The sequence below is a fragment of the Camelina sativa genome, chromosome 17 (genome assembly GCF_000633955.1).
Source record: "Camelina sativa cultivar DH55 chromosome 17, Cs, whole genome shotgun sequence".
NCBI lineage: Eukaryota > Viridiplantae > Streptophyta > Magnoliopsida > Brassicales > Brassicaceae > Camelina > Camelina sativa.
Window position 1 is genome coordinate 28,564,597 of NC_025701.1, and position 14,885 is coordinate 28,579,481.

A 14,885-nucleotide genomic window follows, 5' to 3' on the forward strand; every position below is an offset into this window, starting at 1 on the left:
TCTCCGAGATCTCCAGGTTTGTTACGCTCTGATACCAATTATTGAATGGCTGCACCTTCTAAAGAAGATTGCCTACGTACCCTTTAGAAGGGATCAAGCCACACACGTAGTTCTAAACCTTTAATTCTCTCTCTCTAAAAACTCCTAAGTTATGCCACAACTTAGCATCTTCTTATATAGAGAAGAGTTTTCTAATCTCAAAAGGAAATCTTACATATTTAGATAACTCCTAAATATAACACTTTTCCTAATGTCTCTTGGTATAGCTTATTGCTCAAGCTATCTTCAAGCTTATGCCAACACAACAAGTAACATACTTCTCTTACTTACTTGATCTAATTATTTTCTTTCCAAAAACAATGTTATCTGCTAAACGATGTTTGTAACCAAAATTATGTTTCACGAACCGACAGGTGTCTAGGTTTGGGGTCCATATCATTTGATGAAACCAAAAGATTAAGTCATGGTCAAAAGAAAAACAGATGATTAGAGCAATGAGCAATCTAATCGCATTTACATACTTATTGCACAATGCACAATGTCTTGACACAAAACGGAGAAGAAAAAACGGATTATCAGGAGATCACTCCACGTAGCATATAATAATCTCTTTTTTTCTTTTTTTTCTTTGGTTGCAATGCACGAAATAACTAAACATGATTCCTTCGTCAAATTATAAAAATTAATAAAACCAGATTCTTGAAATGTTTCGGTCCGTCAAACAAGGCCAGATCATGCATGTGTTGGGTGATCTCAATACAATGCTAATAAGCAACTTTAGAGTATGTAATTTACGTTTATAGTAATAACTAAGCTAAAACGAGTGATATACAAGTGTAACAGTCCACACGAGACAGAATTATTTAACTCTTATTTATAGTATTTGTAGATACGCTCTATTGATACGCTTACGTACTTAGATTTCTTAATTAAACTAATCGCGTAGATTGTATATATTTTGTTGTATAGACGAAGTGGGCACGTGTACATGTTAGATGACCTGATATGTCTTCATAAAACTTTTTAATTTCTTTAACAACCTTTCAATTCATGCTATAATATCTTTAAGATATTTTAAAGCCATTTTTAGATACTTGGATTAAAATATCTCTTAGGATATTATTTTCAAGGCACAACCAGTTTGCTTGTGAAACTGCAATGCAAATAATGGATCACCATGCCACATGCATCAAAGTCAACGTAATCTTGCTACGTTACAAAACCTACCATATCAAGATTATAGTAAATTGGATAAATAACGCCACATACATTCAAGTCAACGGAATCTTGCTACGTTTCAAAACTACCATTTTAAGATATAATAACGTATTATTGTACAGATGCAGTGGATATTATACGCCTCGTTTTCTTACTACTTTGGTTTTGGAAAGTAATACTTTTTTCTTTTTGGAAAGAAGAAAAACATACACACATGACACATGACACATGACACATGACATGACGGTTTTCATATGTCAAAACTCAAAACACTTATTTATTAATCAGTAAATTTGTTATAATTAAATATAAACATATATTACATACATACATATTTATCGCATATATATATGGTCTCTAGCATATTTAACACGTAACTAACTGGTTTAGCCCAAATTAAAAAAAAAAAAAACACACATGTACGTACCTGCAGGCAGATATATCATGCATATAGAACACTAAATTTTAATAATATAGTAGTATATAATAATAATCCAAAACTGTCACGTATGCATCACAAACCATGACCCGAATAAGGTTAGCATGTGATAATCAAATTTTTGGGATATTATAGAGAAATAGAGAACTTGATATTATATGATTCCTTCTTAATAATGTTGGATCTTCTTAACAATGTTGCTTTATGGTAAAAATATTGCTTTCATCATTGCTGTAATACTGTTGGAAAAAATTTATTGCTCTCATTACTCAAAAATTTATTAAAATAATATTTCGGTTCTTTGTTAAACGAATATGATAAATCAAAAGTATTTGTATCGATATGCTATCGTGGTTGGTATGTAGAACAGCCAAAAATATGTCAAACTCGGTCGTAATAATTAGAATTTAGAAATATCCAAAAAAATAGGTTTGCACAAAATATATATCCAAAATCATAGTATCCTCATCTTTATTTTCAAAATTTTATTTAATTCGAATAAGCAGGGGATGATACTTTTTGCATGGTTAATACAGTAACTAGAAAAAGAGTAATCACGACTCACAAGCTCATGTTTTGTCTTTGTAATGATAACTAATAATATCATGTGATGTATAATAAAAGTTGATACAAGGAACAGTGATGGCCGGCCGACATATATAACTTGAAAAGAAAAAATTATATTCGCTCGATTCATTTTCTTTGATTCGTAATCCGTTTCCATTCGATCAAAGTTGTTAGAATTTAAATTTATGGAACATACTTATTATTAAATTTGAATATTTCCTTAAAATCAGAGAAAAATAATAAATATTAAGATCTAAAGATATGATCCAATTTGCTTATATATATAATTAAGAGATATATAAAAAGTATTATATATAATTATATTCACCAAACTAATTATAAAACTTGTATAAGTTATTCAAATTAAGAAAAATAATCTTTCTCTTCGAATATTGTAATGTTTTATTACTATAGTTTGTTGTTTATTCTTCTTATAGCCGTGCCTCCGTGAGGCAAAAGGAAACTCTCGCCTAGAGCCAAATTTTTTGACAAATTTATAATATTATTTTAATCTATTGTAATAATTAGCTAGAGAGAGACTCAGCTTTTGTATTGAAATAAGGAAAAATGTTTGCCGCTATATAAAATATATGCCAATTACACGTACAAACAACTAGGTAGTAATCGGTGCTACAGCATGAATAAAATATTTTTTATATAAAATTTAAATTTATTAAAGTAAGTTAAAATTTTATTATTTTAAATACATAAATTAAGTAGTTGTATAATATTTATATTAAATCCAAATATCAGATTTCAGTATAGTTTTAGTTTTGATTATTTTGTGTATATAATCTGGACGTATCTACTTTAGAACGGAAAATACATCTCTTCCCATTCTATCTGTATCCTCCCATTCCATCTTGTTCCATATACCATCCCATTCCGTCTTTTAAATGATTATCCGTTAGACAATGTTTATTAATAGAGATTGGATAAAAAATTTAGATAGAATATTCGAGGTCTTTGTTAAATACTTATTTTATTTAGAGTTAAAATTATTTAAAAAAACTATATAATTGTTTAAAAAAATATCAAAAATTTTCAAAGTACCCGTTCCAAAGTAACTGATTACATATCGCATAGTCAACCTTTTTAAAATATATATTTTTGTATAAGCAACATAATACGTGACGGCCTATTAACCACTGAGATTCTTAATGTCTTCTAAGTACTATCTCGGCATACAACATGTTCGTGTATCGTATCTATTTTTTATATTTGAAAGTTGAAATTAAATTTATCCAAATTAAATAATCTCATCTTGTTTTTTGATTAGAAATAGCTTAGATAATTAAAAGTAGAGATTTTGTTCTATAAATATAGAGATGGTATAAGATAGAGCAATGTTTCTTGTACTTTTACTATTGCATAAAATGATTTCCCTAATAACAACTTAAGTAGCAAATTTTTCTTACTTTTACCATCTCTTTCACCGAAAAGATCTCGTTGAATATTTACTTTTTATTTATTTAGTTGAAATTATCCAAAAAAATACTTATTTGTTTTCAAAAAGGGGCATTCCCAAAAATGCCCCTTTTTCCATACCCCTTTTTTAAAATACCCCTTCATGTTGACCATTTTTAAAACTACCCTTCTTTATATACAAAATGACCAAATTACCCTTTTTGAGTGACAGCAAAAATGTACAGTCATCAAAATCGAAAATATTTTCCCGCCAAAAAAATTTCCCGCCAAAATTTTTTTTTTCTGCCAATATTGAAAATTTTTCCCGAATAAATATTTTTTCCCGCCAAAAACGAAAATTTTTCCCGCCAAAAATATTGAAATTTATACCTTTTAAAAACATTGTAAACGCTTTTAAAAGCTTTTAAAAGTGTTTACAAGGTTTTTAAAAGGTTTTTAAACACATTGTAAACGCTTTTAAAAACCTTGTAAATGCTTTTAAAAAGCTTGTAAATGCTTTTAAAAGGTTTTTAAACACCTTGTAAACGCTTTTAAAAACTTTTTAAAAGCGTTTACAAGGTGTTTAAAAACCTTTTAAAACTCTTTTAAAAATCTTATAAAAACTTTTACAAGGTTTTTAAAAACATTGTAAAAGCGTTTACAAGGTGTTTAAAAACCTTTTAAAATTTTTTTTAAAAACTATTTGAAAACCTTTTAAAAACCTTTTAAAACCTTTTAAAAATCTTGTAAAAGCGTTTACAAGTTGTTTAAAAAACCTTTTAAAACTCTTTAAAAAATCTTGTAAAAACCTTTACAAGGTGTTTATAAGGTGTTTATAAGGTAGAAACCTTATAAAACCTTTTAAAAACCTTGTAAATTTTTTTTGGCAGGAATAATTTTGGCGGGAAATTTTTTTTGTCGAAATTTTTTATCAAAATTTTTTTGACAAAAAAATTTTTGGCGGGAAAGTTTTTCGAAAAATTTTTGGCGGGAAAATATGTCGGAAATTTTTTGGCAGGAAAATTTTGTTTTTCTTTTTATTGAATAAAATAATTTTCATCTAAGGGTAAAATGGTTATTAAAAATTAAAAGAGTGCAAAAATAAAAATGGCCAGAAAAAAGGGTATTTTTGAAAAGGGGTATATCAAAAGGGGTATTTTTAATAAATTCTCTTTCAAAAATATCCAAAATTTTCAAAGTACCCATTCCAAAGTAACTTATTACGTGTCGTATAGTCAACTTTTTAAAAATATATATCTTTGTATAGACAACACAATACACAATGACACATTAACCACTAAGACTCTTTGGATAATTAAGTATTTTCTCGACATACAATATATATATATCGTATATATTTTTTATATTTGAAAGTTGTAATTAAATTTAATTATCCAAATGTTATGATCACATTTTGTTTTTTTTATTAGAAACAGTTTAGATAATTATTTTTATTGTTTGAATTACGGGTATCCGTTTGTTACATGTTCTTTCTTATAAGATCATTTTTATATAAATTATATCATTTACATATTATTAAACAAAAATACAATGTTTCCTGAAATAAGTAAAATTGATCGTGAGATCTCCAAACTCTACCTAACCTTCTTCTTCATCCGAAATCAACATCATCATCTTCTCGATGATTTTTCCTTTCTCTGACTGTTTCATCTCTATCAATTTTAGAAAAATCTAAACACCACTTATCTTATCGGGAAGATCTCATGCAATTTTAACAAATCTCACATTTTGGTGTGATTGAGCTTCTTGTTGATTATTTTTTCCCAAAATCTAAAAGCCAACACGACAAATATGAGCAACATACAGGAAAGAACAAATTAAATTTCATTAACATCAAATATAGTGTAATAATTCAATTAAATATTTTGTTTCTTTACTATTTTACTCACCCATTACAAAAGTGGAATCAGGAGTTTATATAAAACTTTGACACCAAATTTTTAAAAAATTATCTTATTATCACAATTAATGTTTTTATTGAGATTTATGAAAACTGTTATAGTAGTTATTTTGATTATCTCGTATTCAACTAATTTATTTATTTTTATATAAAAAGAAACAAATAAAGAAGAAAAAATAAATAGGCCAACGAATTGTAACCAAATAATTATGCTGAGCTTGTTAATTAGAAAAACTAAACAAATGGGGAACAAAATAAAACAAAAAAAATAATACTAATTTGACACCAAGTGGAATCGATCTTGATACCTTTGAAAAAGGTCCCCACTAAATTTAGCCACTAGGCCATTTGTAATTTTCACAACAGATAATGAAATTAAATTATCTTAAAGGCTTTGTGAGATAAGAAAAAAATAGGCAATTGACGTTTTCACCCTTAATGAGAATCTATTGTTTTGTCTTGTTTCTAATTGCATACCCTTGTAATTTCTTACAAAACTAATGTTTATTTTATAAACAACTTTTCAAATAATAGTAGGGATATAAATATCTTGTTAACTACATAAACTATTGTCTTTACATAAACACATGCATAAACAAACATTAGTTATGTGTACAACACCATAAACATCTTTTTTCATAGCTCCATTCCACTTCTCCCAGTCAGGATCTAACAAAGCTTCCTTATAAGTTTCTGGCTCTGACTTTCCTCCATCTTCAGTGTAGTAGGCAAAACCCACCATATTAGACTCTTTATACCTTCTGTTAGCCTTGATAGCTCTTTTTCCTCTATCCCTGACTAACTGATAATCACTCAGGTCCTCTTCTTCAGATTCTATAGTTTTCTTTTCTTCCAAAATCTCACTTCGATCCTATGATTATTCACTATTGACTAATATCTTGTCCGCAGGAACATCAGTCTCCTGTGTAACTCCACCTTGATCAAACGAGCCTGAAACCAACTCTTGATTCTGTAAATCCAAGCCAAGAACATCAAACTGTGAACTATCTTTGGCATCTTTATACATGATTTCTTCCCTGAAAATAACATTCCGGCTTATGACACACCTTCCTTCTTCTGGAACCCACACCTTATATCCTTTAACTCTTTTAGGGTAACTCGTAAAATAACCCTTCTTTACTCTTGGATTCAACTTGCCTTGATCAGCATGAACATAGACTAAACAGCCAAACTTCCTGAGTGAGCTCAAATCTGGTAACCTGGATATCCACCTTTCTTCTGGAAAATCACATTCAATAGTTGTAGATGGAGACCTATTAATCATATATACTGCAGTAGAGGCTGCTTCTCCCCAGAATTTCTTCTCCATTCCACTCTTACTAAGCATACTTCTCACCTTATCCATTATGGTACGGTTCATCCTTTCTGCGACTCCATTTTGTTGAGGAGTATAAGCACATGTTATGTGCCTTGCAATACCCTCATCCTTACAAAATTTTATCAAAGTACTGACTACAGTACTCCAAACCATTATCGGTTCTCAGCTTCTTAACCTTCCTCTCATATTGAGTCTCCACCATCTTCTTCCAATCCACAAATCTCTCAAAAGCTTCATCTTTTCTTTTCAGAAAATAGACCCACGTCTTTCTCGAGAAGTCATCAATAAACGAGATAAAATATTGAAAATTTCCTAACAATACCGGATTATGTGAAGAACCCCATAAGTCTGAAGGAACATACCCCAAATTCTCTTTTGTAACATGCTGAGCTGGTGAGAAACTTACTCTATGATTCTTTCCGAAGATACAGTTATCACAGAACTTTAACTCTCTGATGACGTCACTTTTCAAACATCCTTTCTTCACAAGAACCTCAAATCGACTCTGACTCATATGACCGAGACAACTATGCCATAAGTCCGTCTCACCTTTTGATAACTCTGAAGCATGAGACTCATCAATCTCTGCATCTCCTTGTAAAATATAAAGTGTATCCCTCTTCTGTCATTTGAGAATAATCAAACACCCTTTGATTACCTTTAGAATATCATCTTTAGACTTAAACCAACATCTCTTATCCTCCAATGTTCCCAAAGATATCAGATTTCTGGACATAGATGGCATATATCTCACATCTGTTAAACCCACAAAAGTGCCATCTGAATCTTTGATCTTCACACTACCGATTCCTTTAACCTGTGACAGAGAATCATTTCCCATCTTCACATATCCAGAATGCACCTCCTTAAAATCATAAAACCAATCTCTCCTGAGGGACATATGGAATGAACAACCCGTATCCAAAATCCACTCATCGGCTTTACCACCAGATGTCACCAGACTTTCATCTACCGCCATCAAAAACCATAGCAGAGTCAACTTCTCCTTTTGACTTTGCAAGACCAGCCTCTCCTTTCTCAGATCCTTGTGTCTTCCCTTTATTCTTCTCTAACCATTTGAAACACTGCTTCTTGAAGTGACCTTCCTTACCGCAGATCCAACATACTTGCTTACCATCCTTTGACTTAGACCGAGATCTTCTTTTACCTTATTACTCTGACCATTATATTTCTCCTCAGATCTTCCTCTTGCAAAGTGACCCTCTGAGACTGACTTATTGTTCTGAGCTACCTCCCTTTCTTTATCTCGTGCAGCTACCATCACATCATCTAGTCTCAACTTTTCTCTACCAGTACTGTACTTCAATGTCTCAACTAGACTATCGAACCTAGCAGGTAAAGGACTCAACAAGATAATAGCTTGTACCTCGTCAGAAACTTCGATCTGCAAATGATTGAGATCCACTACAGTCTTCAAGAAGTCGTCATTGTTATCATCGATCCTCTTGTTGTCTTACATCTTAAACGTGTTGAAGTTCAACTGTGAATACACGCGATGCGGAAGAGAAGTCGGCATGAACATCTTATCTAGCGTTGACCACGCTTCTTCTGCGGTTTCACACAGCTCAATGTTCCTTAACACCTTATCCGCAACATTCAAGAAGATCACATTCTTTGCTTTGTCGCACCGCTCTAATCTAGCTGCATCATCCGCTTCGCGTTTCTTTTTCTTTTACGGATCTTGTTCCTCTTCCTCCATGAGAGGCGGAGATGGAACCTTCTCTTACACATCTTTCAACCTGATCAGACTAAGATGAGCTCGAATCCTTGTCTTCCACAAAGAGAATCACCTGAACCATCAAACACCGCGATCAGAACCCCAGACATTTCCGATTCAATCAAACTTTGCCAAAACCGTGGCTCTTATACCAATTGTTGTAAAACCCGATCAAATTGACCAATAACAAACAAGAATCGAATGCGGAGTAAGAGAATTAGACTTAAGAAACTTGAAAATCAAAGAAGAAAGAAACGACACGTAATTTAACGAGTTCACGCTTCCAATATGGAAACGCTACGTCTCGCTGGAGTAAACGTCTCTGGTAATCCACTAGAACGGTGATCAAAACAGTTTAGAAAACTCTCTCTTATCTCTCTTCTTTTCCCGATCACTCTATCTCTCTAATCTCTTCTGATCAAGATCTAACTAACTTCTGATCCAACTTAAGAGAAGATAAGAACAACGAGTAATTTATAAAAGATGAAACTGCCCCCAGTCGTTTGTAACAACCACCAACCGTATAAGTCACACGTGACGCTCACACGTGCGAACTTGAGCTTTTGCCCAGACCTTCTCTAGTGGTCGGATCTGAGTCACAACACTTCATGTATTGATATGAGAAAACTATAGCACTGCACCATGATGGTGCCTATACATGGTGCAGTCTATTTGCAAGCGGCATAATTTATTATCTGATTACACTTTTTTGATAATGACAATAATCCGCTTCATTAATTTTGTGTAACCTAGCTCCTTCAATCAAACAATTCCTCTACAAAAACTAAGCTATGTTTCTCTATTCCATACTACAATTAAAAAATGGGAAATTTATAAAAATAGGTACTTTTTAGGAGAGAGATTCAGATTTAGGCATTACAATAGTAATAGGTATAACATTAAACACAAAGATCACTATTGATGACTCTTTTGTCCTTTGCCTATTAGTGAATTTTTTGGATATGACGTAAAAGAAGAGAGGGAGTCTCTTCTAAAGAAGCTTCACAAAAAAAAAATACAGCGAGCTTGATGGATGTTCGACTCTGTCTTCATTCTGATTTACTAGTTACGTTTAACTTATGATGTAGACAAGGTTGATGAGAGAGTTAACAGAGCGGTTGCAGCTGCCAATGCTGCAAGAGTGGCGGCCTTCAAAGCTGCCCAAAAACAATCTAAAAACATGGACAATTTTCCGATTCCTGTTGTGTGAACCAATTCTACTAGTAGTACACAGGCGAAGGAAAGTTAACAAGCATTTACTCAAGAGACCGTGTTGGGGAGCAATGCACACAAATTCATATCAGCATAGTTTACCTAATTAACTATGAGTATAGAACTTTGAAAACCAGAACATGTTAGAGATATCTCAAATTTTGTCCATCTAGGCGACATGATGCGTGTTCACTTTTTTGGAGGTTGTTCTTTCAAACTATGAACCGTAAAGCAGAGACGGTTGAATGAATGCACATGAATTCAATGTGGTGGTGTTCAAAACTATATACCCTAAAGCCAAGATGTATGAACGAGAACCCAAGGGAAACAAATTTAACGACGTGTTTGTGTTTAAATCTAAACCCTAAAGCCAAGACAGATGACTAAACCCAAAGGAAACCAATATAACTTTGTTATGGTATTTAAACTATCCCCTAAATCCAAGACAGATGAATGAACCCAAAGGAAAACCAGTTTAATTCACAGTGAGAAAATGCACATTACCAAATATTATGCCCTTACCTTCAGAGAAAAAGAGTTTCTCGGCGATTGTTGAAACTGAAACAAGTTAAAAAAACGAGGTTAGAGAGTCACATACATCATAGAGGTTCAGAAAATTGCACAAAACAAGTTCTGTTGAATTGGAGTTTGATGATTTCAAGCAAACTAGAAGTGGGTAAACACATATATGTATTGCTCCATTTCCAACCAAAATCAGAACACAACATTGTCTTACTTACCTTCAACTGGAATTTCTAATCGTTGATGACTTCACAAAACATATGTGAAGCCATAAACGATTCTTCTTCAATCGCCGAAATTGGATTTTGAAAACTAGAAGTGGGTTAAGACAGAGTGACAGAGCCATCGACCCCAAAAAGGCTCCTTCCACTACTCATCTTCACTTTCGCAAACCTGGAAATTACCCTTACGGGAAGGGTCATCAATCCATTATCCATCAAAAGCTATATGAAACTGTAAAAAACAAGCAAACAAACGTAAGACTGAAGACAAAAATATATTGCTAAGAAGAGAAAGAGAAACCAAATGTAATCTCAATTAAGTACATCTATTCGTATTAGTTCTTCGCTGCAATCGGTGCTTTGTCCATACCTTTCACAGTGAGTCTCACTCTGGTTCTTATCAGTCCCATTAAAAGACATGGAAGTCTCTAACGGCGTGACAGAACCCTAATTACGAACAGTCTCTTCGAGATCTCTGACAAACCTCTCTGCGACATCACCGGAAATCTCGATGCTTTGACATACCACGTCTTCACCAATGGAAAGCTATTGTAACTTTTAGTCAGACGATAGAGAAATCAAACCAAGGTTTGCAGAGGATCGCTCGGATGAAAGAAGGGTGAAAGAGAATTGTGTTCTCCTCTTTTGTTTCTCATCTCGATGACGTCATCAACAGAAGGGTGAAAATGTCTATTTACTAGAGAGAAGTACCCAAAAACGAAGATTATTTTATGAATGCCTAATTCAGATGGGCTATGTGGTTTTGGTGCCTAAATTTTAATTAACTCTTAAAAAATTACGAGGGATTCGAAAAAGTCAAACGTCTAGAAGATAACTTTTCTTTTAATGTTGTTGTAATGTAAAAGAAGTTTATGATAAAATTCCCTTACTGCTTCGAGAAATATTTTCTTTTCCCCCGTTTCACGCTAACGCTATGTTTATGCAACGTGTGAAGATGACGAGCCGACAACACAGCCACACATACCTTATCTTATTTTATTGGTCAACCAACCCCAAAAATAGATTTAAGACGGGATTATATTTTATTTTTGTCAACTGTTTTATTACATGGTTAAATAATTAAAACAGTTTCAGTAAAACTTACTAATAATAGTGTACTTACAACGTAACTTATATAGGTTCACAAAAGTATAATAAGCATACAAAATGGAACGAATCTGAAAATTTTGTGTGTTTTAAACCGATGGAACATATCGATTAAACATATTATAGTTTTTATTTTTCTTGTGTAAACATATTACATCTTTTCTAGGTAAAAATATTTTCACATTTGATCAAATAATCACAAACACCGTACATATAAATATAATAATTAATTAAATACCATGTCAACGAACGAAACATAAATATTGCTTTCAATTAATAAAATTAAAAAATATTACTTTCAATGTTTTTTTTTTTGTAAATTTTGGTCTCCGACTCTTCAAAAGAAACTGGCAAAACCGGTGTCCCAGTATTCGTCAGTCACCTCTACTCTACCACGTGTCGCTTTTACACGGTCATCAGTTTTGCCCCACCTTTCTACATACGACTCTGTATATATACCCCAACGCAGCTTCTTCTACATGTTCTTAATTATTAGTTCTTTCATAAATCTCAAGAAACATTTCAAACACACACACTTTTATCATTCTTCTATAGAATCCAAATAATCTTTCTTTTCTCTTTGATCAAATCAAATCCAAAAAAAATAAATCTTTTGTTTCTGTAACCCTGAAAATATTATGGCTATACAAGATAATCCAAGTCACAACGATTATCTCCGGAGAATGACTTTTGCGGCGTTCTTGAAATCAGGTTCTCTCGCCAGCGAGGAAGAAACTTACCACAGCGACGGTGATCATCATAACCACGGCGTTGATAAGCAAAACTCGTTAAGCACCAACAGCGATTCTCAGCGTCCAAGCAACGCTTCAAGTGCTAGTAGCGACTCATCGTCACCAATATATCCATTATCTCCATGGAACCAAACTTACTATCCGAACAACGAAAACACGACGTCTTTCACCTCAGCTTCTCAATCACCATGGAACCAAACTTGCTCTCCTTACCACAAATCACCTTGGGTATACCAAACAAGAAACAGCGATTTCGAAGATGATCCTGATAACGGTTTGATCGGTACGGTCGTGAGACAAGAAGGACACGTGTACTCTCTTGCTGCTTCACGTGATCTTCTTTTCACAGGATCCGATTCCAAGAACATTCGTGTTTGGAAAGATTTAAAAGATTACTCCGGTTTTAAATCAACGAGCGGGTTTGTTAAAGCGATCGTGATAACCGGAGATAACCGGGTTTTCACCGGTCATCAAGATGGTAAAATTAGGGTTTGGAGAGGCTCAAAGAAGAACCCTGAGAGATATTCACGAGTCGGAAGCTTACCAACTCTCAAAGAGTTTCTCACCAAATCTGTAAACCCGAGAAACTACGTCGAAGTCCGTCGTCGGAAAAACGTGGTGAAGATCCGCCATTTCGACGCCGTGTCGTGTATGAGCTTAAACGAAGATCTCGGGTTACTCTACTCCGGTTCTTGGGACAAGACTCTTAAGGTCTGGAGATTATCCGATTCCAAGTGTCTAGAATCTATCGAAGCTCACGACGACGCGGTCAACACGGTGGCTGCCGGATTCGACGATTTGGTATTCACCGGTTCAGCAGATGGGACGTTAAAAGTATGGAAACGTGAGGTACAAGGTAAAGAGACGAAACATGTTTTGGTACAAGTGTTGATGAAACAAGAGAACGCTGTAACGGCCTTAGCCGTTAATTTAACGGACGGTGTGGTTTACTGCGGTTCTTCTGACGGTACCGTTAACTTCTGGGAACGGCAAAAGTATTTGACTCACAAAGGGACGATTCACGGCCACCGTATGGCGGTGTTGTGTCTCACCTCCGCCGGGAGTTTGCTCTTGAGTGGCGGAGCTGATAAGAATATCTGCGTTTGGAGAAGAAACGACGGCGGTTCACACACGTGTCTCTCTGTTTTGATGGATCACGACGGACCAGTCAAGTGTTTAACGGCGGTGGAAGAGGCCGAGGATGACGGAGACAACCACGGAGAGAAAGGTGATCGACGGTGGATAGTGTACAGTGGGAGTTTAGACAAGTCCGTGAAAGTGTGGCGTGTGACTGATTACGCGTGAAGGAGTTAGCCCCGTGTGAACAACGTAGGCGCGTATATGTTACGCGGGACATGTGATTGTGTTTAGGCATTGATTGGGAGGCAACTAGGTAGATCTTGGTACAAAAGATGGACAAATAGTGAACAGCCACGTTTCATGTGGTTTTGTCTTTCTTGTTGGAAAGTCTTGTCTCCTTTTTTATTGGGGCTTGTTTTAAGATCTTTTTCCTCTGAAAATTCGCATGCATGTATTTTTAAATCATGTGAAACCAAAAGAGGAAAGAAGGTGGAGAAAAGAATGGAAAGTAAAAGATTCCGCTACAAGGAGAAATAAAAAGATAAAAGAAAATGTAATAAAATGTACTTTGTATATATTTATGGGCTCTTTATTGATTTATTCTCTATGGTTGTTGTGGTTATTGTTGAATGTGAAAGTCCTATCTTTTTAAATTTAATTATGGGTTGTTGTGTTTTATTGTTTTTTTGGATATTTGGAATATATAAACATTGCAACTGCAGATTTTGTAATACGTAAGGTAGATTTGTTAGTTCAGATTCTTGAAATGAGGTGATCCTTTTGTATTAGAATGTGATATCTTATTGGTGTTGATGATTGATGAACATACGCAAGCAAGAAGTTATATAATCAAGTAGCATTTTATATGTATATCGATGGGTTTATAATATTTGGTTGTTCGTATATGGTGATTTTTAAATTCACCAATTATTGAAAAAAAAAAAATCATGAGATCTGATCCTACGAATCACTTGTAAAAAATAATTGGTTAATATTAACAACCAAATATTTGGTGAATATTAACAACCAAATATTATAAATCCATGGATATATATATATATATAAATGCCATAATTGGTGAATTAAAAATTGCTACAATCTTTAAAGTAGGGGTAGGCGTTCGTTTTTTTTGTTTGGTTTTGGTTTGGTTTACAGATTTTTTGGTTTTATAAAATTGAACCCACATATATTTCGGTTTGGCTACGGTCTAATTTTTTTGGTTTACGGTTTTTAGGTTTTATAAAAATGAAAGCATATAAAACCATATGTATCTTGGTTCGGTTTGGTTTCGGTTTAGTTTCGGTTTGGTTACGGTTTTATTAGGTTATTCTATATTTTACAAAAAAGTTATGTTTATTGCAT

At 33.5% G+C, this 14,885-nt stretch overlaps 1 protein-coding gene and 2 long non-coding RNA genes across 3 annotated transcripts; 2 read left to right on the forward strand and 1 right to left on the reverse strand.

Moving 5' to 3' along the window:
• On the forward strand, nucleotides 72-705 carry LOC109130203. Its single transcript, XR_002036315.1, has 2 exons — nucleotides 72-308; nucleotides 414-705. It is a non-coding gene; the product is annotated as an uncharacterized LOC109130203 (long non-coding RNA).
• Nucleotides 9,445-11,313, reverse strand: LOC104758250. The gene is made up of 3 exons (XR_762659.2): nucleotides 10,955-11,313; nucleotides 10,582-10,816; nucleotides 9,445-10,399 (listed from the first exon to the last, which is right to left on the reverse strand). It is a non-coding gene; the product is annotated as an uncharacterized LOC104758250 (long non-coding RNA).
• Nucleotides 12,175-14,181, forward strand: LOC104758251 (myosin heavy chain kinase C-like). The gene has a single exon (XM_010481076.1). It carries the CDS (start codon nucleotides 12,330-12,332, stop codon nucleotides 13,746-13,748), a length of 1,419 nt encoding a protein of 472 aa, XP_010479378.1. The 5' UTR covers nucleotides 12,175-12,329; the 3' UTR covers nucleotides 13,749-14,181.

Excerpts from the sequence above, each read along its gene's own strand:
- LOC104758251 (XM_010481076.1), top strand. The coding sequence starts at position 12,330 with ATGGCTATACAAGATAATCCAAGTCACAACGATTATCTCCGGAGAATG.